This window comes from Taeniopygia guttata, chromosome Z (assembly GCF_048771995.1).
Source record: "Taeniopygia guttata chromosome Z, bTaeGut7.mat, whole genome shotgun sequence".
NCBI classification, from domain to species: Eukaryota; Metazoa; Chordata; class Aves; order Passeriformes; family Estrildidae; genus Taeniopygia; species Taeniopygia guttata.
Window position 1 is genome coordinate 48,117,181 of NC_133063.1, and position 25,799 is coordinate 48,142,979.

General features: G+C 39.8%; 1 protein-coding gene across 1 annotated transcript in view; it reads right to left on the bottom strand.

Annotated features, from left to right (window-relative positions):
- MTMR12 (myotubularin related protein 12) overlaps positions 1-20,820 on the bottom strand; it is a 33,642-nt gene extending 12,822 nt beyond the window's left edge. Inside the window, exons 1-9 of the mRNA XM_002191417.7 lie at positions 20,643-20,820; positions 12,230-12,284; positions 10,957-11,096; positions 9,141-9,213; positions 7,890-8,020; positions 7,197-7,290; positions 4,656-4,779; positions 3,452-3,527; positions 379-485 (exon numbers count right to left, since the gene is read on the bottom strand). Of these exons, the coding sequence (XP_002191453.2) occupies positions 379-485; positions 3,452-3,527; positions 4,656-4,779; positions 7,197-7,290; positions 7,890-8,020; positions 9,141-9,213; positions 10,957-11,096; positions 12,230-12,284; positions 20,643-20,801 (959 nt within the window). The 5' untranslated portion in view covers positions 20,802-20,820. The remainder of the gene's footprint in view (positions 1-378; positions 486-3,451; positions 3,528-4,655; positions 4,780-7,196; positions 7,291-7,889; positions 8,021-9,140; positions 9,214-10,956; positions 11,097-12,229; positions 12,285-20,642) is intronic.
- Positions 20,821-25,799: the final 4,979 nt, after the last annotated feature.

A 25,799-nucleotide genomic window follows, 5' to 3' on the forward strand; every position in this document is an offset into this window, starting at 1 on the left:
GCGTCTTAAAAAACTCAGTTTGCAAATGCATGTTAAGAGATTGAGTCTACATTTCTCTTACTTGCAAAACAATTAAGTCATTAAACCCTACAGGCTTTGCTGCTGCTTTACCTAAAACACACCACAGTTAGTACAGTTTCCTCAGAAATATATGTGTATGCATATCCACAGAAAAACCCTTCGGTGAAGTTCCAATCCTGCACAAGTGACCAATGCCATTGGGTCAAGGGCTTAAAAACATTCCACCACAGCAAACTACTTTCAGATACAGAACTTGTTTCCTGATGTGTGAAAGCTTAAAAGACATAGCATATATGGAAAAAGAGAAGCAAGATCCATACCAAGCAAAGTGTTGTGGACAGAATAGCTATTACTGACCCATCCAAGAAGGCTTTTTGCATTTGTGAAGTGCTGTCATCCTGTTCTTTGGGAAATGCAGACATTTTGAGAAGAGCAGCACCGTTATGGCAAGACCAACACCAAATCTGCAGAAAGACATTATTCAGATGAGAAAAGTAAGTAAATTGTCCTATACAAGGTATTTGCTCAAATGAAGGAATGATTTCAAAATTTCTCAGTGCTTTTGCTTCATTGAATTTTTAGTGTATTTAATAGAAGCAAACATCAACAGAAGCAAACTCCTACACCTGCACCAAAAATACATGCCTGAGTACACTTTGTTACCACTTGCAAGCTTTAAGTTAGACTTTAAACAGACACAGGGAAAATACAGAATGACAGATTATGCAAAAACATTACTTTCTAACTCCCCTCACAGGTAAAACTTGATCAAAAAGTCTATGGCCAAATTATGTCAGAATATATGCCACAGCAAGATAAAACTTATAAGCAACTTACATATATATTATCCATCAGTTTCTCCACTACTAGATTTTTCTAATAGTTCAGACTTGAGATAACTCACAATAGATGCACTGGTATTTTTCCATGTGAACTATGCATAAAGAGTAATCTAGGCATATGAAATAAAGTATTAAACACTCGACAGCTAAATCAGATTGCATGGTCACAGGTATTTCTAGTGGCAAATCAGTCCTGAAAGCTGCTTACTTCCCTTTACACATAATTTCCTCATTCATACTTTTTACTCCCTGAAGTTCTCAAGATGATCTGTAAACTTGCATTGAACCAGGGAGTAAGAATCACTTTCATCAGGAATATTACACAAATGAAATCAGGAAGTAGAAGTTCTGCTACCAATTGACAGTAAGCAAGAGGTGCACCTCAGAAGGATACAGAAACCTCACAATCATCAAGAGCGGAAAAAATTACTATACTCTTTCCATTGCCTGCTAAAACAAATTCAATATGGCCCAGCTATCTTGATACTAGCTTCACAGAAAGAGTTTGGAAATAGAAGAGTTCTACAAGGCCTTGGAACAGTGGGCAGCTACAGATGTTGTCATCTATCTGGACTTCTGCAGGGCCTTTAACACGGTTACACATATCATCTTCTCTCAAAATTGGGGAGATAGAAATTTGATGCATGGACTGTTTAGGGATGAGAAATTGGTTGAATGGTCCCACCCAGAGAGTAGTGGTCAACCTCCCAATGTCCAGATTGAGATCAGTGATGAGTGGTGTCCCTTAGGGGTCTGTACTAAGGGCAGGACTATTTAATACCTTTATCAATTACACAGTCAGTGAGATCAAGTGCACTCTCAGCACTTCCAGACAACACCAAGCTGAGGTGGTTGGACACACCTGAAGGACAGGATGCCATCCAGAAGGACCCAGACAAGCCCAAGGAGTGGCCCATGGGAGCATCATGAGGTTTAACAAGGCCAGGTGCTGGTGCTGCACCTGGGATGGGACAACCCCTGGCACCAGCACAGGCTGGGCATGAACAGACCCAGAGCAGCCCTGCCCAGAAGGGCTTGGGGGTGCTGTGGGTGAGAGGCTGCACATGGCCCGGCCATGGCACTCACAGCCCAGAGAGCCAAAGGTGTCCTGGGCTGCATCCAGAGCCCCGTGGGCAGCAAGGGAGGGAGGGGATTCTGCCCCTCTGTTCTGCTCTGCTGAGACCCACCTGGAGCACTGCATCCAGCCCTGGGCTCCCAGCACGGGAGGGACAGAGACCTGCTGGAGTGAGTCCAGAGCAGAAATACAAAAATAGTTACAGGGCCAGAGCACCTCTCCTATGAGGATACACTGAAGAATTAGGGTTGTTCAATTGGGGTTTCTCAAGCTAGAGAAAGCTTTGGGGAGATTTTTTGCAGCATTTCATTACTTAAAGGGGGCTTATAAGAAAGATGAGGAAAAACTTTTTAATACATCTTGCTGTGATAGGACAAAGGCTAATGGTTTGAAACTAAAAGAAAGTAGATTTAGAACAACATATAGGAAACAAAGTTTTTACAAGGAAGGTGGTGGACAACTGGATGCAACAGGATGCTCACAAAGGTGGTAGGTGCCGCAGAAACATTCAAGGCCAGGTTGGACAAGCTTCTGCACAACCTGTCTAGGAGAAGACGCTTTCGGTCATTCCAGAGGAGGATTAGACTAGATGCTGTTTAAAGGTCCAAACTATTCTACAGTTCTGTGAACACAGGATGGAATGAAAAACCCCAAATGCTTCTGTTTCTATGTAAGAGCCAGTGTAATAGGTCTCTGACTCACTGAGAAAAAGTCAACCACACTACTATGACTTTTAGGCAGGACAGTACATTACTATGTCCTCCACGGACCAATTAACTTAAGAGCACAAAATGAACATGGTTTTCCTTGTCAAATTTAATGGACACATAGCAACTAAGGTAAGACCTCAAAAGTGAGATTACTTTGCTCCTTGTTTCCATTTCTCTGTCTTACTGGTTCTTGAACTACAATGCAGGAAGCCAAACCCAGCTTGCTACAGGCTGCAAACCAGTATATTTAACTTTATCTTCTGTTGGACTTGTAGAACTAGTTTTTCAGTTGGGCTACCTGACTTTGTAAAAACACTGCATCATCACAGCCACAGCACTTACCAGAACCCAAGCCAGGTAACTGAAGGTGTTCAGCTACGCCTTACATGTACCATCTTCACCTCAATATCAAATAGCATTTCAAGGCCTACGTATTGCCCCAGCCAGATGCCACTCAGCACAGTCTCATGAAAAATAGGCTGATGGACAGACAAGCTAGTAATATAAGTAGGTTGTAAGACATTAGTAAATGGGAACTGTGAACAGTAAATACATATTTTGCTGTTATGTTATGTATATGTTATATATATGCATATTTTTGTTACGTATTACACTAGTCAGTGAAGTACATAATGTATCTTCTCCTTCCAACATCAGTTTCCCTTCTGTAGATGACCAGGTATACATGTAAACTGTTAAAAAAACTTAAATTCTGAAAACAACATGCAGTAACATCAGCAAAGTTAATTAAAATTCTGCCATCTCAGTAAGAGTCTTACCCTCAGCCATGCACATATACTTACAGGAATGCCTCTGCCTTCGTATTTCAAGATACTCTCTTCAGAAATGCAGATGGGAACAACAAAATACAAAGGCAGCCTAAGACAACAAAGAAGAGTTTCTTGGTCTCAAAAAATGAACACAGAAAAATCTCCTAGTTCCTTTTAATGATGGTGAGTGTTCTAGCTCAAATTCTAATTATGTATTCACCTTGCTATAATAATCTTTCCTACTAGATAATTCTATTGTCCTCAAAGCTGTCCCTCTATTTTTCAGCTGGATAAGACTTTTTTTCCAACCTTGAGGTCTTAACTATTCTCATTGCAAAGGTGCAATTATTTGTAACCTCTAAGACTACCTTTGTTCTCTCATGCTCTGTTGTTTCAAAAGATACCCTTGCAGTACTAAATGACTAGTTCTGTTTCCATGCCTGTTAAGCTGTTCACATCCTAATTCAAGTATGTAATTTAATTTCTCAAGGATTTCAAATATCAACCAACACTATTTATGTTCAAGGTTCAAAGAAGCAATGAAAGTAAGTACTTAAACTCAATTTGGGTCTCCCAAGACAGAGTTCTAGACTCTGTGTTGACTCTGAAATAATAGTTTCCAAGGCCTGTGCGATCTTTTAATATTTGACTATGAAACAGTAGAAGTATACAATGCCTTGTATATATCTTAAAGGGCTTACCATTAAATGCTACTCAGCTAAACTGGTGGCCAAGCTCAGCTAAACTTAGCTAACCTCCTAAAGGCAACACAACTTAACTTCCACCCACACATTTTGCAGATTTACTTTAAACCAGTTACTTTCTCCCCACACAGCCCCCTCCCAGTAAAAAAAAACAAAAACAGTGGAAAATCTCCGGTGCATGTAACTTGAAATTTTACCAAAGTAAAGGTAAAGGACTGAGAAAGTGTCATCCTAACAAGTATAACAGAAGTGTAGGTCCCAGACATATGTATTTTCTGTTTTCCACTCTTAGATATACTCAAACCTTGATTTAATCATGGTCCTGAGTAGTCTGTACCTAACACTGAAGTTAACCCTGGATTGAATCAGGGGCTGTGCACGATCACCTCCAGTGATTACAAACCAAACTATTCCTTAAATAAAAATAGAAACCAGATTCCAAAAAAGTCCTAAAAACCTGTATAATCCCCAGCATCAAAGGCAGCACTGATTTTTACACGTCCAAAGTTCACTATTTACCAGGGTAAACTTACTTTTCAGAGACTCTGTAGCCTTCATTGGTGGTCACTGCTTTGTATTTTACATTCCCTTTGGTCCGCTCCAGCTCATCACGCCAGTCCTCGAGGGTCTCAAACATCACAGTTTGGTTTCTCCCATCTGTCAGACATCAATAATATTAACTTTGCAGACTGTCAGGAACTCTAACACAAAAGCAATCCTAAGTAAACCTGTTAGTCGCCATTAAGGTAAGCAAGCAGAACTTCTTGTGTACTGAAAATCTCGAGTCAAAGACAAAATGCCTTTGTACACCACACTGCCTCTAATCTTTAACAGCGATATTCTCTCAGATATGGCTGTTACTAATAACTTGAGGAACAGTTTCACCTGCAGAAAATGATCAGTCATTACAGAGCTTCCATACAGTTGGGGCTGTTCTCACATCCAGCCTAAAATGCAGGTACTATGCAGCAAATATAATTTCATATTAATGCAGCTGTCTGGTATCTAATCCTGTAGTTTAAATGCAGAATTAACAATCATACCAAAAATCTTTCTACACAAATTTCAGATATTGCATTTCATTTAAGGTTCATTTTTTTTCTCATGAATAGTTTTACATTGAATAGAACATATCAGGCACTCAGAAAAAGCAGAAAATTAATTACAGCAATTCAGTCTTAACGTTTTCAACTTAGATTCTTCCCTGTAATTCTACTTAGCCACCTCAGAAACAGTTAAAGACAGCAGCTTGATTTAGCCTCAGATCTTGTATAATAACCATATAATTTATGGAGTAATATCAATTGTTTTAAGCACACATCCTAATTAATCACATTCTACAATATCAGCTAACACTGAAATAGCAAACAGAGCTGTAATTTCCATGGAAGACACAATGGCAACTTGAAACTTTTCACTGTAAGAAGATAAGGTAGATGAAAAATTTACAGCTCAGAACAGAACTCTATTGATGAGCTCTTGGAGACAAGATTTTAGAGCTATCACTGTGAGAGACAAAAAAAATTTCTACAGTCTATTTGGCTTATCCTATAGTAATTTTAAGAAGAATGACACCAAGCCACTTACTACGGAAAACAGCTATTAAAATAGGAAAGAACTGTGGGACAGCACTTCGATGTAAAGAGAAGGCTTCTCCCAGGCTCAGTCTCTACCTGGAAAAGCTTGAAGTCTTTCTATTGTCTGCAGCTGAAACAGAACACCAGTTTCAGGTGAAGCCTGCAGGAACTATCTGAGCCAGCAGTGTGCCCTTCCTTGCAGCAAACAGGCAGCATGCTCCTGGGCTGCATTTAGCAAAGCCCTGTGTACCAGCAGAATGAAGGCACCACTGCTCTCAGCTGGAGGGCTGTGCCCAGGGCTGGGCTCCCCTCTGAAGGCTCCTGAACCCGGTCCAGTGAAGGCCTTCTGTGATCATTAAAGGGCTCAAAACACCTGATATGAGGAGAGACAGAGCTGGGATCACTCAGAAAAGAGGGCTCAGCCAGGGCCAATCTCCCTGTGTATATACACACTGGAGGTGGAACAGGGAGGAGAGTACAGAAAATGGATCCAGACTCAGTGACTTGACAAGAGGCAGTTATGCACAAGCTGAACTACAGCAAATCCCACACTCACATAGCAGCAATGTTTTTCACTACAAGGAGGGTCAAACAATGACTGACCCTCCAGAAAGGCTGTGAAGTCTCAATACTTGGAGATAGTCAAAACCCAACTGGACATGACTAAACTTGATGCAGATAACCCTACTCTGAAAAGGGGCATATGGACAAGAACATGACTAGACTGTCTCCAGAGGCTTCTTCTAACCTCAATGATCCTGAAAACCCTTGACGTATTTTGGCAAGTGTTTGAATAATACCTTGCATACATCAAAACCTCCCTCTGTGAAAGGAGTTGCTGTGTTGCTGGTGCACTAAGGATCAGGTTCCTAGCACTATTAAGTCTGAATTACAGAATGCTAGAAAGTACACCAACAATTTTTTGTCCAGAATTTTGCAGCCTAATGTATTATTCATCCAAGTTTGATCAAGTGGGAAGATTATGTCATAAGTCAGATATAAGAGGAAGTCAGATGCCTTGCAAACCCATGCTTTTTTTGCAATTGTCAGGAAGAAGCATATTACAAATAAGAGCAAAAGGGGAAATACTTTCTCATAGGATGCCACTGCAAATGCAGTAATTTCAGAATTAAGAGCAGGAAGTTTGGCTCACAGCACTAATACAGAAAAAACACACTGATAAAAACAAGCAAAGTATTTTCTAGATGTACCATGTAAAAACCATTTGCACATTTTAATCACAATAGGTTTTCAATCCAGGGATGCTACTCCTGCTTGGAAAATTTCTGTGCAACTTCCCAAAGGACACCAAAACCAACAATTTTGGAGACAGGAGACAATTTAGAGGTTTTTAGAACATGTACAACAAAAAAAATTGATCTTTTAAGGCTACCTGCCAGCAGGATACAGTCATAAGCTGAGCACAAACTCAACTATAGACCTCCCAGACTGCTTAACAAACTAATTATGCAACAAACAGATCAAAAAAGCATTTACCTGTGTTGTTCGGAGCAGCTGATGCATAAGAGAACAGAAACAAACGTTTAAGCAGCTTAGGAGTCTGGCTATGATGAACTATACCACTGACGATCTAAAAAAGGACCAAGAATTAACACCCAAACACACATCAAGTCTGTTTTTTTTTTTACCAACCCCTCCATCCAGGTTTTAAACAAAACTGATGGGTTCTATCCCCAACAACTGAAACCTGACTTTTAGGAAGGTTTCTCTGTTTTCTGCAAGACACTGTATCTGCTTTGTCTAAGTAGTATTATATATGTTCAATCTCCAGAATTACTCTTATTTAAATAAAGTTACTTGACTCTTAGTTTGGAGGTCAGACTAACTTCTCAAAAAATCTAAACTTATCAGGAAAGTAACCCTATATTGAAGTCTAAAACACAATGAAATTACATGTCACAAATAGAACAGCTTTACAGCTTGTCTGAGCTGGACCTAATTTCCTGTAGCACTCCCAAGTTCCAGTTTTCTTTAAAGAGCCACTGCACCTGTCTTTTAACTGCTATGCACAATGAAATGTTTAATAAAATCAATCTTTTATTTTCTGTCTTAGTTGGAAATGATCAGAAAACATTTCTAAGTTTCAGGGTGAACTTCATCCTTCCCTCACCCTCACAACATCAAACACCAAGCTAAAAATAGAAAAGCAAATTAAGTTACTATACGTACTCTTTTCACTTCCTCTTCTTTTGTGTATCTCAGGCAGAAGTTAAATACTCTGAGGTCTTTACAATAGATAATTAACTTCTCTGGGTATTTTCTTAGCTGTCCTGTTAGAAGTTTCTTTTTCTCATCATAAACTGCAAAATTAAAAGGGAAAGTAAATATCAAAAAGTAGTACTTGCAATGTTGATAAAGTTGTACCTGACTGACTTCAGAATTCTCAAGAAACTAATTCAAGCCCAAGTTTTCTCAAGACAAAACAAGCATCGTACAACACAGGCTGGCAAGCCTTTTCTTTTAAAACCCATCAAATTACTTCATACAAGGTAAAAGGCAAATTTGCAGCAAACCAGCTGCTCAGTGGTTATATCTATTCACATTCTGACTGCACACCAGATTTAAAGTTTCAAGATACATAAAGAACAATTAAGTAGTTTAACCCAAGGGGAAGTCCCCAGACATCTGAGAGTACTCTAAGTTCCTTAAAAATATTTTTTTAACCACTAGGAAGTCCCCAAGGCAAACCTCTGCTCATTTCTCTTTGAGGATGTACCATTTCACAACATCAAGTGCTGCCAGCTGGGCCACTGTACATAAAACTAAAGTATCAAAACCATCACTGGTCTGCCCCAGTTCACTCCTTCACAAATCCACACCACCATAATTAGTCCAAGAACAGGATTCTCAATAAAGCCTTCCCATCCTTAAAATTATCAGCCCCATTCTCATTTATCTTTTTTAGCAATACTGGCACATCTCTAAGCCCCCATGCAAAGCACTTGATTTAGCTGGCAATTAAAACCTCCTTTTCTATGTCCTTTAATATGGTGAAGATATCATGTATCTTATAAAACAAAGTTCCCTTAGACAAACAAAAACAATTGTTTGAGAATTTGGTACCTGTACTGCTATTGCTCAAATTAAGTGAATGTATCAATATTTATAGAAATAGTTGATACATTGAAAGATCCTCGTCTAGCAAATTTAGGGACTTTTCACAGTACACTCTCTGCTTTGAACCACTGCATTTTGCAGGAATCATTCTGTCTGATACAGTGGACAATTAATCAAATAAATTAAAATTTATTTGACAAGCTTGAGGGATAAGACTGGGTTCTGATATATTTCTTATCTGTCATTTCATCACTATATATAACTGCAGCTGCTTTTAAAATACGTATTGGTTTTCTAAAAAGGATGTATTTGTACAAGGAGCACCAGCACTCTAAGACCCCCAGGGGTAAAAAGCTGACTTACCTCCATATATTTGATCTACGCATTGCAGAGTTATGTCATTTTCTCCTACAATCTTATTTTTAAATTGTGGCTCCTAGAAACATGAAAAAAATCATAAAAATGTCACACTACAGTACCACCTTCTGCCAAGTAAAGGCTTTCCATGCCCTGTTTTACTATCAGCATTACTTCTTATTCTTATAAACTGTGTAAGGCAGGACACTGAAGAACAGTTATTAAAGTACAGAAGGATGCAAGTTACACACACAATATAGCTTCACTTAAGTCTCAGCCATTCTTGAAATGTAGATATGGTTTTTACTTTTCAAATAACTTCAAAGCATACATTTCTGTTGAGAGTCACTCTTCAAATTAGAATCATTGTAGTAAACAGGAAATACAGTAGCTTCATGTAATCCAAGCCCTTTTATGACAAGTTTCCTTGCTATGAGAACCTGGCAGGAAATGCAAAGTCACTTAAAAGAAAAGTATCCCAAGAGCATAATAACATTAAAATCAGATTTATGACCGGGTAAAGTGAAGACACACACACAACCCAATTAACTTATCTATGGTGCAACCAAACTTGAAGTGTTTTGGAGTTCCCTTCACTTCTACATTTCCATTAGTACATTTAGAAATGGCATTTTAGTGATGCCACAGTTAAACACTATTTTCAATATTGTTACCAAACAGCTGATGTACACCATATCAGAAAATTATATTTTACTGTGAACAGAGTTAACCTTATTCGAGTTACTTTCAGGTCTGCAGTACTCTGAAGCAGGGAGCTAACCCTGAATTTTTGTTTAAAGAAATATAGTTGGCATGTTATAAACCCAAGGTTCAAAGCCAGCAATGGAACAGAAATTAGCATGACCAAGTTTCCACAGTTCACTTGAGATTTACGTCAAACGATTCTGCAGCTTTGTCCTAATTCCAGAAGGTCCAATAATTTGTACTTGGCTGCAGAAGCCTTAGTTTAATGTTTAAACTTTGTGATATTTAACCCCAAGAAACTTCTGACTACAATCAACACGTTTCAAATAATATTATTCTCAATGTCCTTAACTGTCAAGATGACCTTGAACATGGGAGCCATTCGATTCTCTTTTCACTTCTAGCAACTAAATGAACTAAACTATTTCAATGCTTAAACTCATCAAAAGCATTGTGGCATTACCATTCTCTCCTGACAGTTCAATTTGAGCACCTAAACCAAAGGAAAAAAGATCAAAATAATTTTTAAGATCTGGGGAGTTTTTCACTTTTTCAGTGTTTGCAAGCTCAACAGCACTAGGTTTTAAAATCTTTTCAGTAAACACTGGACTTTGAATGAAATAATTCAGAGTTTTATGGAGCCATATAATTTTTCAGAGCATTTCCACTGAGTATTAGCTTGCTCTGTCTTGTACAGCCTGAAATGATTCCACAGATGTAGCCTAAAGTCAAATCAGGCAGATGTTATCCACCATCAGAGACACTCTCACTTCCACAAATGCTACCAAGACAAAGAGTCAGAAATTAGTTTTAAACAAACTGTGGATTAGTTCGCAAAACAGTGGGTTCTTTTAACTTTAGCTTTGTCAACTCACAAAATATGAAGAGTTATAAACTATGTCTAATCTAAGTGTCCACATAAATGCTTGCACTGCCTTTGCTTAATGTAGTCATTAGAGCTTGGAGGGAGGATCAAGCAGATGCAGACTGATTCAAGTTATTCTGCACCCATTAGGAAATACTATACATTTATGTTATTCTGCATCTTTATATAAGGGGAAGATATGATTATTTATGCAGAGTCTGTTTAGTCATAATAGAAGACTTGTTTTCTTACATTATCATCTGAAGCAGAATCATCATCAAGGAAAGAAATCTTAAAGTTTGTGCACACGAGTTTCCCGTAAGTGCCACGATTTGACCCATCTTCTTGCACATACTTGTACACTGTGCTGGCTTCACAAAGCAACAGTTCACCTGTAGAGAAGAAACACTGACTTGCAACATCAACTGACATTTACAACTGAATTATTTCAACTATTATCTCACTTGCAGCAATAACTTCCTGACAGTTTCTCAGAACTGTATGCCTGAAGATAGTTCATCACTGTTAAACAAAGCCACTACGAGGCAGCTCCTGGAATCAGCACATTGAGAGCCTTCCAAGTTACTAATGTTATTCCAGAATGCCTGAACTGCAGATGTTTGGGAGTTCTGTAACCACAGGTACCTGTGTCATGGCCTGCTCCAAATGGCAGAAGAATAGCAATCATTCAAATGTGTAGTTGAAAAAAAAAAAAATCAACAACAAGAGCAGTTTATATAGTCAATAAACACATTGAAAATTATTCCAATATTCCTTACTGTTAAACTTCAAGAATGCTGAAACATTTAAATTTATTATTTCAGGTTCACTGTAGTTATTTTTTTTCATAGCTTTGACTATTTTACAGGTCCCAAGGCTATTTTGGAAGTCTCAAATACAAGTTTGCATAAATAATAGTCAATTAAGTGCTCTTGTTAGAATTCACCAGAACTGAACTTCAAATTTAAGAAAGTAAAGTTTTAATAGAGGTGATCAGACAGACTCTTGGTCTAAAAAGTGTAGGAAATGCAACAGAAGAGTATTAGTTTGTGGACTTTTACATGTATTTGGTCTTTCCTTATCTTAGAAAATATTTTTATACAAGAAGTCATTGTAATTTACAAAAGAAAATATTAACAGTAAAAAAAAATATTGGAAGGCCCAAGTAATTCACAGTAGAGACCAGCCACTAGAAGGCAAATTTCCTCCAGTTCTTGTCTTCAGTTCCAAACAAACAAAACCCACCCAACTTTAAGAAACGGGGCAAACTCAAGTGTTGACAGTTCTCCACATACAGCTTACACGAGGATACTGAACTCTGTAAAAAACCCGTTTTTACAGTTTTCAACATCCCATGCAGATAGAGATGTTAAAAACATTTCAACCCGCATGGGTTGTTAAGCCAAACCCTGTATTTTACGACTTGTGACACTGATGTCACATGAGTGGTTGCTGCAAAACACGGAAATATTATTCATTAATCATTAATTTTTACTACTTAAATCTAGTAATATACAACAGTTACCTGGTAATAAGTGAGGATTTACTTCCTTTTCTATGGGTTCCTTTATGTGTATCTCCTAAAGAGAGAAAGAGTAATTATTACTTTGCAAAGATCATTCCTTCAACACATGCTGTAAAGAACTACACCTCCCCATTTTAATTCCTCACATTCTGGCAAATAAAAATTAAGAAAAAAAGCCTTCTAAATGAAAGGAGTCTATGTCTGCAATTTGATCTTTCCACTTAACGTCAGAAATCTATTTGCTAAGTAATCGTTTTGACATTCATAGTGCCAGTTACATATGTCTGTGAATACACAAAAAAATGCACTGTTTGTGCAAAAGACAGAAATAAAACATTACCAATATTTTTTAAGTTCTCTCAGCATACCTAAATGGATAAGCATAAACTTAGTATTACAGCACCATCTCCCAGCTCATTCATAAGCTTTTCCATATATGACTTGCTATTTTTCTAATGCACCCTTCAGTTTTTCAAGTTTCATCCATGACTCCCTGCTTCTGATTTTTTACACACATTTCAACCAAAGTATAGAAGTTACTTAAATAGCACTAACATGACTACATAGAAAGGTATTTCAGGATCTTGGAGCTAAGAGGTAAAACCTGGTGACAGGAGATCCTTCAGTTTAGACCCAAATTGCACAAAGTAAACATATTAAATTCTCTGTGCTGCTTATTCTAGCCTTTAGGCACTGACAGATGGGCTAAAATCTCCAGCCAAAAGACTATTAAACTAGAGGGGATGCTACACCCTTCCTGCTCAGCCTGTTCAGGACTTCCTCCTCCAAGTCCAAATCACATTGGAGCCTTTCTGGAAAACCATTAGTTAATTGGAAAACCTCCCCCCTCCCCAGAGGCACAGCAGTAAGCAAGCTAATTTCAGTTTGTCACCAGCATCCAGTCACCAACTGCAATTCAAAGCAAGGAATCAGAAGATGATATAAGCAATAATAATTTTCCTGGATTAAATACAGAGAAACAAAAGCCCCTGAGAGTATAAAAATAAACAGCCTCTGCCATTCATATAAACACTTGCACTCCATACTCAGAAGACCTAGAACTAAGTTTGAAGGCTGCACAGCAAAGCTAAAACCACCAGGAAACCACATCATGAGAACAGCAGAGATGTTCAAGATAGGCTGAAAAGAGAAAAAGGTTATAAAATGAAAAGTAGTAGTGATGTGAAAAAAGAGATCTATAACTACAGCTGATAGCTAATAGAGGAAACAAATCCCAGTTTGCTGTCTTTGTCTTCTAAGTGTGGATGCTGTAGAACTAATATTTAATCAAAGTTCAGGCTTGTCAACTAGAAAGTTAACTTAAACTGAATATTTCTGCATTTAGAGGAGAAATATATACACCTTTTCTTCCCCCAGCATTGTCTTTTTGAAACAGATTTTTGGAATTCACTTAAGTTAACAAAATGAATTAAGCATTCATATTCTAGCTTGTAGAGTTATGTGTTGAATTTTAACCTTTTTCTTAAGAAACCTCTGCCAAGGTACAAAAGGGCATAAAAGAATGCAAATTACTGAAGCTTCTTGCATAAAGAACAATAACAAAAAGGACCAAAAATACAAAGAAGCCAGATAAAGAAGCTCCTCTATCTCCAAGCTTATCAAAACTGATAGATGTACTCAGATAAGCACCAAAAGACTGAAAGCCCATGCGCAGAGCAGAAGAGTTCAAAAGTTCAACCATGAAGAAGACCACGATCTTCAGCTTCAGAGACCACCAAAAGACCCCCATGCGACCACCACAGCAAACCACGTGTGCCCAGAAGGGCGTGGACCTATTCAGCATGAGAGGCGAGGGCAGGCGGGGCCAGGGGTTCAATATGCACAGAGAAGTGTAATGTACTGCATATGGAATACCTTTGGGAATAAAGGTTTGGGTCTGACTAAAGCTCATGGCACAAGTCTTGGAGAGCGATCTCACTTGTGTCGGCGCTGACAATACATACCCACTTCAGAACTACCCCAGGTTGTGGAGTCTATTTATTTATTCTGCGCATTGCTTCATCTTCACCAATGGTAACTTTAAGCTAAACTTTAGGTTTACAAGTGCCTTTAACAGCTTTGCCCTATACAATCACTCTGTGTCCAACTACACGCAACACTGCTCAAAAAACTGCATGCCAACAATCACTTCTACGGAACAGTAAAGCAGTTATACCAGCCATGTGCTTTTCCAGCACCTCTGACTGGGAGATGCCAGAAAGAATGTAATAACTACTGTTCTGCACATACAGTGTTCATGCTTATTGCCATCAGTACCAGTTTATGCTAGTGTTGACAGAACTGAACTGAAAATCTGATGCCAAAGAAGTTCTCTGAGCATACACCAATTGTTAAAATGCAATGAAGCTTTTATAATGGGTTTCACCAGCAAATCTTGAACAAGTGGTTACAAGTTTTTTGTTCCAAGTTAAAATTGGTTATCTTCTGACAGAATTAGAAGTTTAATCAAATCGCATCACAGCAGATTAGAGACCACAAACACTGAGATCACCTTGCAAAATCCAGTTTCACTTTCTTGAAAAAGGCCTACAGACACTGAAGTGCTTATGATAGGCAGAATTCCTGTAACATTCAACAGACTCCAAGAGTTAAGCCTCCAGAAGAGTTCTATTTCAAATTCAGCATTTACGTTCCCACAGTAAATTCATAAACATATTAAAGGTGGTTTTGATACATATAGATAGACAGAGCTAGACTTCAAGCCATGAGTGCTGCTGAAGAATCCATGCTGCTGCATTCATTTTCCTACGGAGGGTATGAAAATACATTAGATTCTACTACTGTCACATTTTGCATTTGCTCTTTTCACTGAGAAGGTAAAGATCTGCGAGAAAAATTAACTCACCATGAGTCAGTTCAAGTTGTGTAGGAACGTATATGTAAATTCAGCTGGCATCTCCACTTTGTTTCAACTTTATTTTTATAACAAATATAAGTTTTGGGGCAACACAGATCTTACCACTAACTGAAGAGCCTGTTTCATTTCATTATGCTCAACGCCCCTTTAATCAGTCAAACGTTCACATTTACCCACCCACTCCTTTATCCCTGGGTTTGTCTGACAAGATGGTGAGGTAACCTGATTTGTAAAATCAGCTGGGAAGTACGTACTTGTCCTACATTTGGTTTTATTGTTAATGCCTACTGTTAGCAGAACTGGCTCATCAACAGGTCAGATGAGCACACAAACAAAAGAAAGGGAAGAAGCAGAAGTCTGCCTCCTTTCTGCAAGCTACTGAGTACATTGGACGTCAGAAATCTTCACCCTCTACCATTTGTTGAAGCTAAGCATGCAAGTACTTTCCATATGTGACCACTGAAAGCTATACAAACCTCTAGATAGAGCTTTTCATCTGTAGTTCCCCTGTTCTGAATGCCCCAAGCAACATTTTGTCACTTCTTACTTAAAATAAAACATGGGAAGCCCTACTACCAGCCACAGTTAAAAGCAGTCACCCACAGGACACCATGTAAATGAGGAAAATTAATTTTGTTTCTGTAATTTCTGAGGCAAAAACCTCAATTCTGCGGAAGGTTTTAGAAACTTCTTTCTAAGAGATGCTTCTTACCTGTGCACTTACCTTGTGCTATATTCCTTCTTCCAGGCTTCTAATCAATTTTAACAGTAGAGAGCACCAAATCATGCCAAAACTTCAAGCTGACATGTCACACCAAATTAATTAATAATACATCCCCTTTCTTCTTGCTAACAGAAAACAAAACACTGTTTTCCTTAAGGAAAGTTCTCTTCTTGTTTTTTACCCGAATATAAGGAACAACTGCACAGTTTGCAATACCCAGGGACTACAGTCAGCTCTCCTCCAAAAAATATATTGAAAGGGGTTAAAGTATTTTCCTCAAGCCGGTCTGGGGAAACAAGTCTTCCCCAAGTGCTGAAGGCATGAATGAGGCAACAAAAGTTAGGGCAACAAGGTCAAGTAGGAGTTATGGTATATTAACAGGGTCTTAACAGGTGGAGCAGGAAAAGACTTCTGCTTTTTGTCATACAGTGTCAGTCACCACAACTGAAAACAATTCCTCTCAATCCACAGGGGGGTAAACAACTGTGTACTGGAAATAAGTAAAGAGGAAAAACATTCCAGAATGTTTTTCAAGGTCTGGATTCTGGACCAGAATCCAGACCTTGATAAGAGAATCTGTTTGGGTTTTTTTAATACAGATATATGCCTGCTGATCTTGGATGTTCCCTTCATCCCCAGCAGAGACACCATGCATAGTCTGCTGCTTCAAACTATAAACTCTGAACCTACCTTACCCTACATTAACGCTGACACTGATCCATAGCTGGACATTTGTGCTACACGTAATTCCAACAGAGAAAAACGAGACTTACTAAACATGCTGAGAAAATATGTTTGAAAGATTCAAATAATGAAGGAAGAAGTGATCACTTCCAGGCTATGAAGGGTACTGTCTAAAACAGCTGACAGCTTTCAAAGCTGACAGCAAACAGTGCTGCAAGAATATTGAATATTCTGATCTTTTTATATAGTTTTCCACAAGTAAGTTATGCGCAGGGAAGATCTACATCCTGGTGAAGTTTGCTATGAGCATCTGTTTTTTTCATATTTACTTCACTAAAAAGAAGGGTGAAATAAAGATAAATATATACTTAAGAAAGTTATCAGCTGTGAAAGTCAAACTGTGTACCGAAAGACCTGCAAATCAGTTGTGGTGCTCCAACAAGTGAATACAGGGGTCCTGAGTAAAATAAACTTTTGTGGAACAGTTCCACTGGAATTCCATGCAAAAGAGAAAACACCCGTGCAAATGCTGAGTATCTACTTTGCATCCAGAAACAAACCACATGACTTACCTGGTGTTTTCTGAAGAACTCTTTGTTGGTCAAACAAGCCTAATCCCATGCTACACACCATACAACCCACAGCATATGCTTACTACACTTTAATAACATTGCTGAGAATAATCTCTAACTGCTTGTTTTCCTTCCTTTCACAGCTCCCTTATCCAGAAGTCTGTTAGATCATAGCATGTGTTTTCCCCATCCGTTTCATCTCTTATCCTTTCCTCTTTCCTCACATTGTCCAGTCCATCTCCTCTGACATCAGCGCCTGGTTTCCCCCATATCATGCCAGCTGTCCACCAACTCCTATTCCTTATTCCCCCCTTCAACTCCACCACCCCAGTTTTGGAGGAGGGATGTATGTTTTTAGGACCGATCACTACAGAACACAAAGTATCAAGCCAGAACTTACAAGCAAGAAGTATTCACAGTGTTTATGAGCGCGGGATCTGAGAGACAGCACTTAAGGCATCAAAGTTACCCTCAGCAGTTTGTGGTGTACCCCAGATTTCAGAGAGAAACTGCATGCAGCAGAACAACCTCTTCCATATTTTAAAAGCTAACACAGGGAAAAACATCCCGTAAGAATGAATATGAAGGATATAGCTGCGAAGAATACATGCAAAAATACCATTTGACATCAAATTTGAAATCTAATTTTTTATGCAAATTAAGATTTTTAGGAAAATACAATCCAGCTTGTTTCACATGTAAATAACTTCAGTTTTCAAAGTCTGAAAGAGTCAGAAATCATGAAGTAATTCACTGGTCCTTGTTTCACTGTCTCCACAGACACATATTCTAAGTCTGTGATCTGAAATGTCAAAATATTGACTTTATACCTTAGTATTCACCCCACTTCCTGCAGGGTAGCCAAGTCTGTCCTGAGGGGAAGTGTGTCATTAATATCAACATCCTACGGTCTCACTCTCAACAGACCACTGATTGATTTGCAGTTCCATACAGCAGAGCCTAGCTAGGTTATATTTAGTCAGATGTTAAAAACGCTGCTTTTCCAGACATTCTGGGGTTTCACAGCAAAACATACTTCTGTTTCTTTAATAAGCAGCATTTTCTTTTCACTCCTTGTTTCCATGTGGTCATATACTAATACAGATAGAATTCCTGCTTCATTTCATATTCAAATTAGCACACACAGCAGCTTAAAGCCAGCTTAATTTTATTTTTCAGAGTATTGCTGAATGTGTCCCTGAGGTATCAGAAAATGGACTAAACAAGGTGGGGCTAAACCCAAAACTAATACCAAAATACAATACCAAAAACTCAGCTCTACCTGTAAATTTCCCTGCTGCAGGGCTTCCCTAACCTGGGAGCAGCAGTTTAAGGCCTTAAAACAGCTTCCCAAGTGAACCAGGGCAAGACCACAGAGCTGGAGGCTGCAAGTAAGGGAGGGCTACAGCTAACATGACTCTATTGCTCTGTACTGCATAGTGGGTGATTGGAAATCTTGCCTCAGCCTGGAAGTACATACAAACAGATTCAAGGCAAGGCTCTGCAAATTAATGGAGAAGTCCACCATTAACTCCAATCCTACACAGCTGAAATCTCAAGCTCATCAAGCCCCTGAACTGCTGTTTCTCACCTTCTGACGTGGCCTGCCAGAGGAAGCATCACACCTGTTTCCAGTACTTCTTCCCTGAGCATCTGGAAGTTAAAATAGCTTGATGAAAGCTCCCAGTTGACCCAACTATGTTCCAAGTAAAAGAAATCAGAATTTCCACTGTTTCAGCTGCCTAGTTCCTTTTAAAACTCAACTACATGGAAGTTAACTTGTACAGGAAACCTGAGTTCAGGAAGTTGTTTTTCCTGGGTCCACACAGCTCTGTGAGAGAGGTTCACTTCTGCTTCCTTTAGGATATTTAATCAACATGCTTTTTCTAGACAACAAAATAGCCTCACAGGTTTCATCATACACCTAAAATTTTATTTTAAATTCTCACAAAAGTGACTAAAGTCTTCAGTTTCCTGTGTAACCATTAAGGCAGTCATATGCTGTCAACAGGACAGTCAAACTTGCTTTACTTGCTAATCACATCAGACCTCAGCTTCACTGTGTCTTTGAAGGTGCAAAAGGGACATCCATTCAATGGCAGAAGTCACATCTATAACACAAAGTTCCTGCTGCAAGAATGCACGAAATTCTTAAATGTTTAAGTGAAACATGGAGAGGCTTAAAAGCAGCAAGAACACAAAAGACTTAATGACAGCAATGTCTACTGAATCAGGATATTTCATAAAGAGCTCATCTTCCAGTGTTACATACCTTAGTTACTCCTTCTACAGCCATCAGGATCATATTTGAAACATTACATCACTGCATTTAAAATCAAATTAAAGTACTCTTTACTATCTGGGATCTTGCTGCACAGTGTATATATTTACTTTGCTCTTTTCAATCAGCCGTTTTTTCTAGCAAGCTTTAGCCATACACCACACTCATTTAAATGGTGAAATGTCTTCCAGTAAGTCCAACAAGTGAAGTTGCTTGTTTCACAAAATCCAGTTCCTTGTATATTTGTATAAGGTACTTTCCAAAGGTGAAAAAGTGACCTTAGACAAGGATATATTTGCTGACTCCAGAAATATTTGTACCTATGACTTCCATCTGTTTTCACATGGAAATATAAGAAAGAGAGAAAACTTTCAAAGTAAACGGATGAAACTACAAGCCATCAGGACTGAAAAACATATAAAAACCAGATATGCTATCACAAACTAAGGATATAAGTTTTAAATACCACAGCTGATTTTGGCTATAACAACTCTGATTGTTCATTCAGATCCAGTGTAAAATAAAACCGTCAGATTCACCAAGGTCCTATCAGTGACACACTCTGCACTAACTAACAAGATCGACAAAAAATCTCTCCCTTAAGAAGCTCTCAAGAGAATTAACAATTAAGAAGAATCAGTTTGACACAGATTACAAAGAACTAGGAGAGGGAAGTTCCCAACACTTATGGCTCATATTAATCAAATGTTTTTCCTAGAAAACAGCTGTTTACCAGGAATAAGAATGATGGAATACAGAAAAACAATACTGACCTAATACCATGCGCTAACAAGATGACCTCAGTAAACTGAGTCTAAGATCACTTTGATCAAGCTGTCAACAATAAGTTTCAACAAATAAGTGAAAAGACAACAGGCAGAACAATACCAAAGATACACACAGAAATACACACACTGCCAAGAATTCAACACCGAGCTGTTAAGGAAGGATATCCAGGGCTTTCCATTGGCGGAACTGAGAGCAAGGAGCCCACCGAGAAGAACGCGAAGTGATGCTCTTCAGGGACAATAAGAACAACAGGTTCGGAAAGTCCCACCTTACGGGCGAACAAGCGCAGCCCGACATCTGGCCACGGCTTAGAGAAACAACTCCGCTGACCAGCCAGCTCTGTTTTTTAGCTCTTCACGCCCAGGCAGGCTGAGCCCCGCAGTGCCCAGCGGCAGCCCCGGCCCCGCTCCCCCCGCCCCGCAGCGCTCCCCGCGCCCCGGCCGGGGAGCCCGAGGCTGCCCGGCCCCGCCCGCCCGGCCCCGCACCTCCGGGCTGATGTAGGACACGAAGGACGGCTTGGCCGCCCTGGCCCCGCCGCCCAACATGGCCCCGGCCCGTGGCGGCGGCGCTCCCCAGCGCTCGTCCCGAGCGGGGAGACAGCGGAAGGAGCGATCCCGCGGCAGCGCGGCGACGCCGAGTCGCATCACGGACCCGGCGCCGCCCAGGCCCGCCCCCAGCCACGGCCCCGCGCGGCGCCGGCCATTTCTGCGGCGCCGCCCGCCCGCCCGCCTCTCGGGGCGGGGCCCGCGCCCTCCGCGGGCTCCCCGCGCCCCGGGAGTGCCTGCGGGGCTCTGCCCGAGCCAGCCGGCAGCCCCCGCCGCTCGGGGACCCTGTTCCGTGTCGGGCTAACCACCAGCCTTTGCTGCGTAGCTGCAGGGACCTCCCGCTCCTGGCCTGCTCCCTGATCAAGCCGGCACTTCCACAGAGTCATAAAATCGCAGAATGGTTTGGGCTGTAAAAGACCTTAAAGCTCATCTGGACCCACCCCCCTGCCGTGGGTAGGGACACCTTCCACCGGGATGCTCCAAGCCCCATCCAGTCTTGAGCACTGCCAGGGATGCGGCATCTACAGTTTTTCTGGGCAACCTGTGCCACTGCCTCACCCCCCTCACAATAAAGAACTTTATTCCTAATATCGTATCTAAGCTCCGTTTAACTCATCTATTGCACTACTTCTCACTCAGCTGCTAAACGTCTGTGTTGTATCTGTACATACTCAGAAGACAGCTCAGCATTAAAGAAAATCTAAACAAGGCATCGAGATGCAAAGTGTTGCTTTTGACAAGAGAAGTGCAAGAAAAATTTCATAAAACATGCTTTCCATCAAATAATCCTCAAAACCCTCTAAAATGTGACTGCTGATACACCGAGAAGTGCTCTGCCCAATGCTTATTTAATGTGTTACAGCCACAGCCTCCCTGGAATGTCATCTTTGAATACTATAATCAGAGCTGTAAATACACACCAGGTTTAACTGGTATGTAGGTTACTTTTAAAAGCTTCATTTTTATATGGATACAGAACAATGCAAATATTGTAGATGGCCTGTGGCAATGCAGCAAGACTACCCAACAATTCAAATGGCAAATGGTAACCCAGGTGATAATTTGTGCAGAGTAGACTTTATGGAAATATTTTTACAAAAAAAACCCATACTTTACAAACTTCAGTAGGCCATAGAATGTGAATATTAACAGCTCCTTCAAATATTAGTGATAAACACTTCTCATGTCATTCCCTCCTCTTTTTCTTTTAATACTTCGCTTTATTTACCTTGCTCCAAGCCCAGACCTAGGAAAACTACAGGAGGAAGAAAAAAGATTACATGGAGTTATAAGACAGCATTTATAAAAGTGAAATGGAGTAACTGTTTCAATTCAGAAAAAGAGCAATTTCCCTGTTTTCAGAGTCAAGGGATGAGAATTCTTTTGGATTTAATCACTTCTCTGGGAAAAAAAATAACCCTTGAAAATAGTGTTCAAAGCTTTCATGAGTAGCTTTACAACAAAGGCTATTCTGGTATGGGATCCCATGCTGAAGAGCTCTCATGTTTCACTCCACAGCTGCTTCCACATCATTCCTAACATCGCATCTGACCTCAGCTGCATAGGTCAAAAGTACACCCCATGGGATTAAACTGGTGCAAATCCAGGGTGAGGGGAAATGTGGGACACCACCTCTGTGCTCTCCAGTGTTTTAAAGTACTTAAAGAAAGAAAATAGCATATAAAAAAAATCTTTTAAAATACCTGTATTTAGAGTGGGAATAATGTGAATACCTCAGCACGCCTTGAGTTTTGCAGCACACTAAGGCAAAAATCAGCTATTTACTGATATAGCATTTTGACACCAGGCCAGAGTCTTAACTCTGATGGGAAGTGCAAAAGGAGCCTTAATTCCCACACAGCACATGGGAATTCATTCTTCATCTTGTCATAAAAAAAGCCATGCATAAAAAAAAAAAAATCTGAGTGCAACTGCTATTCTCCATCAGCAAAATATCCACATGATGATGAATAGGGAGTGCTTCGTCCTGTGGTTTCCTCTCCAGGATGCAATATGTATGGGACTGAACCCATTGCAGAAGGGATATGAAGCCTTTCTGCTAGAATTTGGGGACTGGATTTGGATACCTCCTTAGGTCATCTTTTCTGCAATGAAAGAAATAAAGCTATCACAAGCAAGTTAACTTAATTCAGAGAACATTAGCATCTGAAAGGGCCAACTGCAACCCTGACTCTGTGCCCAGCAGATTACCAAACACAAGGGCTTCTTCTCTTTCCCCAGGAAGAATGATGTATTCTCACTTTCTCTACTAAAAACTGGGAGTACTTACAAAAGGCAACTTCAGCCCAGCCACCTCATCTCTGTAGATTCCTCCTGCAGGCAGTGGAGGTAAATAGATTCCTTCTAAAAGCAACAGGGGAAGCAAATTAATTCCTTGTTAAGAAACAGCCTCAAAAGACTGTCCAGAGCTCAGAGAACCTCAGGAATTCAGCTTGGCCAGACTGAAGTTGGCCTTTCAGATGCCAGTCCTTCCCCTCCTTGTTTTTACACTTCCCTCATAGTCACTTACTGCCTCTCATGTATTTACATACTTCTTTGTCATTTTAATGTGGTCCCTTTCTTCAGCATTGTCACTCTGCAGTGTTGTCCCAAATTGCTCTATACCAGCAAGGAAATAAGACAGTTCAATGATATTCAATCATTTGGAATTGTTCTCTTCACTAATAAAGACTTCTAAAATAAAATTTCTATAACAAACTGGAGTGCCTGGAATGGTGTATTAATAGGATCTGTCTTCCCATGTTTCTTTTAAGTGGGAAGTGTTGTTCCATGCTGCCAATGACTTTCAATCCATTAAAATGAAAAGGAGCTTATCAAATAATGTAATTTAATTTTGTTCAGCTTTATATATAAATAAATGACAATCATGCAAATGTAGAAGAGTAAAACTTTTTTAAAAACAGATTGTCTACAGTTGGTGAAGAATATATGGCATTTAGCTGCTGCATTTTCATTCTGATACTTTTCTCTTTCTAGAAGCATAATCACAGTATTTAATGATGACTGCAGGAGGGAAGCTCACAGACCAGCTCTGCTCTTCCTATAAACAGAGATTACTTTGTTTAAAAATTCACATGCTATTAATTTGAATAATTTTTTGGGTTGAATGCTCAGCTGTGCCAGGCTGGGTGGCACAACAGCTGATGGAAGGGAGACACAAGGAGCTGCGTTCAGCTTCTCTAGCAGTTTTCTTTCAGTGATCCTCTTAACTGCAAGTGGTATCTCATATTTCCCTTTGTGGCAGTCCTCCTTGTCAGCATTTACTTGGCTCTGGGAAGTAAGTATCCTGGATAAGGCATTATCCTAGACAGTATCTGGAGCACAGTTGGTGAAGATCACTGAACACAGCTCTTTGTATCACATTTCAGTTTTTCTGAGCCTGGGCCTTTGTAAATCTTGGTGTCTTGGGGAGTACAAAGGTTGCTTGGATACTCAGCAGGTGCAGGCCACTGTGTGTTGTGGGTGCTTTGGCATAGGCTGGATATATGTAATGAATTTTTAAAGCCATTCATGAGTGTTGAGCAAACATGCCTGACGATATCTAACTTCTACTCCCATTTCCTCTTTTTGAAGAAAATAGAGAGAGTCTGTGCAGTGCTGCAGACCTGCAAAGTCACAGGTGTGCATAACTCCCATTCCAGAGTGGCAAATCAGAGGCCAGAATCTGCAGCTGTGCTCCCCTTTGAACTCTCATCATGACTGGATCCAGGTCGGGACACTACTTTTTGGTACATGTAACTCCAATGGTGACACAGGTAAAGAATGTGAAGTAGCATCTCAAAAGAGGATCTCAAACAATTACCATTTGCCAGGGTTCCATGATCTTTCTGTTCAGAAAATCTACCTGTGTGTACAATTTGATTTTTCTTATTTTCACATTTATCTGGGCCTTACCAGAAGAGCTGCACTTAGGTGTGCAAACCTGGGTATTTCTGATGTACCCATACAGTTACTTTGACATTTCACAGAGCATTGCAGATGCCCATGTGCAGCTCAGAAGGGGTGTTGGATTTACCCTGAATATACAGAGATCTGCCATGCATGCTGGGTCTGATACTCCCTATTTCGACTGTTCAATTAAGTAACTCAGTTTAGGACTTTAGTATTTCAAACATTGTAAGAGAACACATTAAAGTGGCTGAAATCAGTATCAAAGAAATACAGAAGGCTTAAGATGAAACTGCAAGTCAGATTACTGGGGACTGTCAGGGGAAAAGTCAGAAATGAAGAATATACTGAGATGTCCTCCGGGAAAAGGTCACCAATCAGTCCACAGACAGCCAGCAGCTACCTCTGCTTTATACAGGCTAAGAGAATGTTCTGTGAGAAGTCATGAATGTTAGCTTTCTGCAAATTCGGACAATTCTAAAAAAGAAAACAACAACAAAAACCATAAAAGGGCTCTTCTAATACTATATTCACAGTGACATTTTAATTTTTCAGTACTTTCAGTGTCCTTCAGGAATTAGTTTCTCAGTTTGGTTCAGATTGCAGTCTGTTACCTTTAAGATGAGTCCATTTTTGAAGTATATGGTCAGAGATTTTGTAATGCTGTCCTATATAAATCTTTTATGTTTTATCTTTGTTGCAGTGGCCTTTCTCTACTGACTGTGTTGTGTGATTCAATTTCTTAAGCAGTTTTCTGCTCATCATTGTGAGAACCTAATCTCTCTGGGTAAAGAGAGAGCAGTTCTACTCTAGCTTTTCTCAGCTGAAATATCTGGCTCTGATTCCTCTTCCATCCCACGTCTCAGTCCTGAGACACTATGTGCCCAGTTCCTCCCTGAAGGTGGTTGAAGAGATGCAATGTTTTTCTTAAGTGAAGTAATCTGTGATGTCCCACATGGCCACACATCATGACTCAGATGGCAAACAGCACTTCCTTCAGAGGTAGCAATACTGACCAGTGCCATTTTGCATCCATCCCTTAATTACTGAATGTTTTTGTTCTACCAGGGCCTTTCAGAGCTAACTTTTCTAACCGTTTTAACCAGGAAGGTTCATCTGCCATTTGAGACATATAGTTCCAAAATATGTACACAGAAGAGTGCAAGACCAAATACACAGCTACACTAT